Consider the following 2762-nt stretch of genomic DNA (forward strand, 5'->3'; position numbering starts at 1 on the left):
TGAATAATATAATATTTATGAATTTCTCATTTTAAATAAATCAATTTGTAGGTACGTTCTGTATAATTCTACATGAAAAGTATTATATTTGTTATTGCTTGTTTTATTATGTAAGAATAAAAATAAAATTTCAAATTAATTTAGGTACTTTGATTAGTACCTACTTATGTGAACTGACATGATACAGTAAATTGTATTAAATTTTATAATTAAGTTTTAAAAAGTTTAAAAAATTAAAAACTACGTTTGAAATTAATCATTTGTTTCTATGTACAAAAGTAAATGAGGATTAACTTTAGTTTTTTCTATGCTCTTGATTTTTTTAATTTTCTGTTCTAAATCATTATGTCTTTCCCATTTGCCATATGCTCGTCTAACATAGGTCATATAGTGAAATGATACATAGTGAATAACTGCAACCAATGCGTATCTAAAAAATAATAATTGTTCATAATCAATTAAAAAAATGTATTTACACTTTTATTTAATCACTCAATAATAAAATATTGATATAATTTAGCTTTTTAAATTGTTTACTATTATTGTTTATATCTATATTCTATGCATGCTCACTTTTTTTGGTTTAGATCCATTTTTACAGGAATGTCACTTAAAAGACATGAATATGTTGTGGAATTCAATGATAGTGTATCAGCTTCAATGAAAATGTGATTTCCCAGATTTATACTTCTGCTAATTATCCCGTAGCAATTTTTTTGTAAACAAGGCATGGTCTTTGATAGTAGATATCTTTGTAATAGGTTTTGGAGGTAAGAAAAACCTTTAGTATGAATTTTATTGATGTTATTTAATATTATTGTGGCTGAGTTTCTTGTTCTATTTTCCACGGAGCACTCTGTATTGGAGCACATTGTAGTATGAGTGGAACTTGGATTGTCTTTTATATAATCTTGAACTACTTTAATGACATTACATTCAACATTGAGAGTGTTTACTGTGGGAATGCATGTGGAAATATCAAAATATGGAAGAAGTAATTTTAATCATTGGTTGTAAGTTGATTTTGATGAACCATGAAGGCCAAGTTCTTTTGCAAGATTTAAAAATTCATTGTTTGTCTCATTTATAAATGAAGCATATTTTTCATAATCTATATATGCGACGGCTATTGAAACTATCACTGAATCAAATGGACACGTATTACTAACAACGTATGTCTTTTTGTTATATTTACATAGTGGAGCTATATTCCCATTTAAAATTACCGATGTTAAATGGGATCGCATTCAGGATCTATTTAGTATACGATCAATGTCTGGACATGACATGCATCTATAAATTTTGTTTGCCTTTTTTTATTTTTTTCCATATTATTACTTGCATTATTTCCAGAACTTTTTAATGGCCCAGTTATGATTGTTTTATATCCTCCCCATTGTTCTTCTTCATCTACTGTTAATGTACTGCCAAATGAACACGTCGGTGATAGACTTGGTGTTAAGTCTTGTTGATTACAATCATATTTTTCAATTTTGTTGCATTTTTTTATAGTCATATTGTCACTGAAATCTTGTTGAATAATTTTATTATTCCACTCAATCTCAATTAATTCTTCGGCAGTCATACTTCCAAATGAACATGCTGGTGACATTATTGGTGTTACCAGTTGATCAGATTCTTTATTTACGTTCATACTATTACTGAAATCTTGATGATTTATTTCATAATTGGACTCAAAATCCATTAAATCTTTTGTAATTAGACTTCTGGATGAACATGCCGGTGACATTATTGGTGTTACCAGTTGATCAGGTTCTTTATTTACGGTCATACTGTAACTGAAATCTTGATGATTTATTTCATAATTGGACTCAATCTCCATTAAATTTTTGGCAGTTAGACTTCCGGAGGAACATGTCGGCGACATTATTGGTGGTACTAGTTTACCGGATTCCTTAACTTTTTCGCTCTTGTTGTCACCTTTTACTTCATTATTACTATTAGTTTTATATTCTTTGAGCTGACAACTACGTGCAATTTTCATCGAACTCTCAATACTCATAAGATGAGTGACTACAAAACGATCAACTGCCATGGGCGTTGTCTTGTGTTTTAGTATATTATTTTTAAGCAAGGCAAAATCCCCTTCAACTGATGCAGATGAAGCATTTGTGTAAGGAGATTTGAAAATTGAACACATAATATTTGACCATAATGGAAATTCTTTGCATAGTCTCAATAAATTTTTCGTGAATTCTGGTAAATAATACGGACTGATTCTATCACCTTCCACTAATGAATAAGAGATGCTCTTGGATTTTATTTTATTCAAAAATTCATTAATTTTTGAATTTTCTTGTTCTGTTGTATTACAAACATCAATTTCCTCATCAGAATTATCAGAAAGTAATCTATTGTTATCTGAAATATAGTTTGACATATCATTTTCATTGATTTTTGTGCCTCTTATATTGTTGAGTAACCGTATTCTGGCTTCCTCAGCTGGACATTTGTTAGTACTTCCCATTTGTTCACCCTCTGTTTGACTTATAGATACTGTTAAAATATCTAGTAAAACATTTTCAAATTCCTTTAAGCAATTTGCTCGAATTAACAACATGACACATCTAACATAAAATTCTTTTAAACGGTAATTTTTTGTGCCTGTTAAACATTTCCACCGACAAACTAGTTTAACTACATGAGCTATGTCAATTCGGATGTAACATGTGGGTAAGTTATTAGATTCGGAGTACAAAATATTGAAGCATTTCTCCACATAATCGTTTAGTGTAATTCCA

The 2762-nt window shown here is 29.2% G+C and overlaps 1 protein-coding gene across 1 annotated transcript; it reads right to left on the minus strand.

Moving 5' to 3' along the window:
* Positions 1-250: 250 nt before the first annotated feature.
* Positions 251-1245, minus strand: LOC111031981. Its single transcript, XM_022312134.1, has 2 exons — positions 574-1245; positions 251-430 (listed from the first exon to the last, which is right to left on the minus strand). The coding sequence occupies exons 1-2, from the start codon at positions 870-872 to the stop codon at positions 253-255; spliced, it is 477 nt and encodes a 158-aa protein (XP_022167826.1). The 5' UTR covers positions 873-1245; the 3' UTR covers positions 251-252.
* Positions 1246-2762: the final 1517 nt, after the last annotated feature.

This window comes from Myzus persicae, unplaced genomic scaffold (genome assembly GCF_001856785.1).
Source record: "Myzus persicae strain clone G006 unplaced genomic scaffold, MPER_G0061.0, whole genome shotgun sequence".
NCBI classification, from domain to species: Eukaryota; Metazoa; Arthropoda; class Insecta; order Hemiptera; family Aphididae; genus Myzus; species Myzus persicae.

Excerpts from the sequence above, each read along its gene's own strand:
- LOC111031981 (XM_022312134.1), bottom strand. The coding sequence starts at position 872 with ATGTGCTCCAATACAGAGTGCTCCGTGGAAAATAGAACAAGAAACTCA. Across the intron at positions 431-573 it reads ATGGATCTAAACCAAAAAAA|ATACGCATTGGTTGCAGTTA; the intron begins GTGAGCATGCAT and ends ATTATTTTTTAG.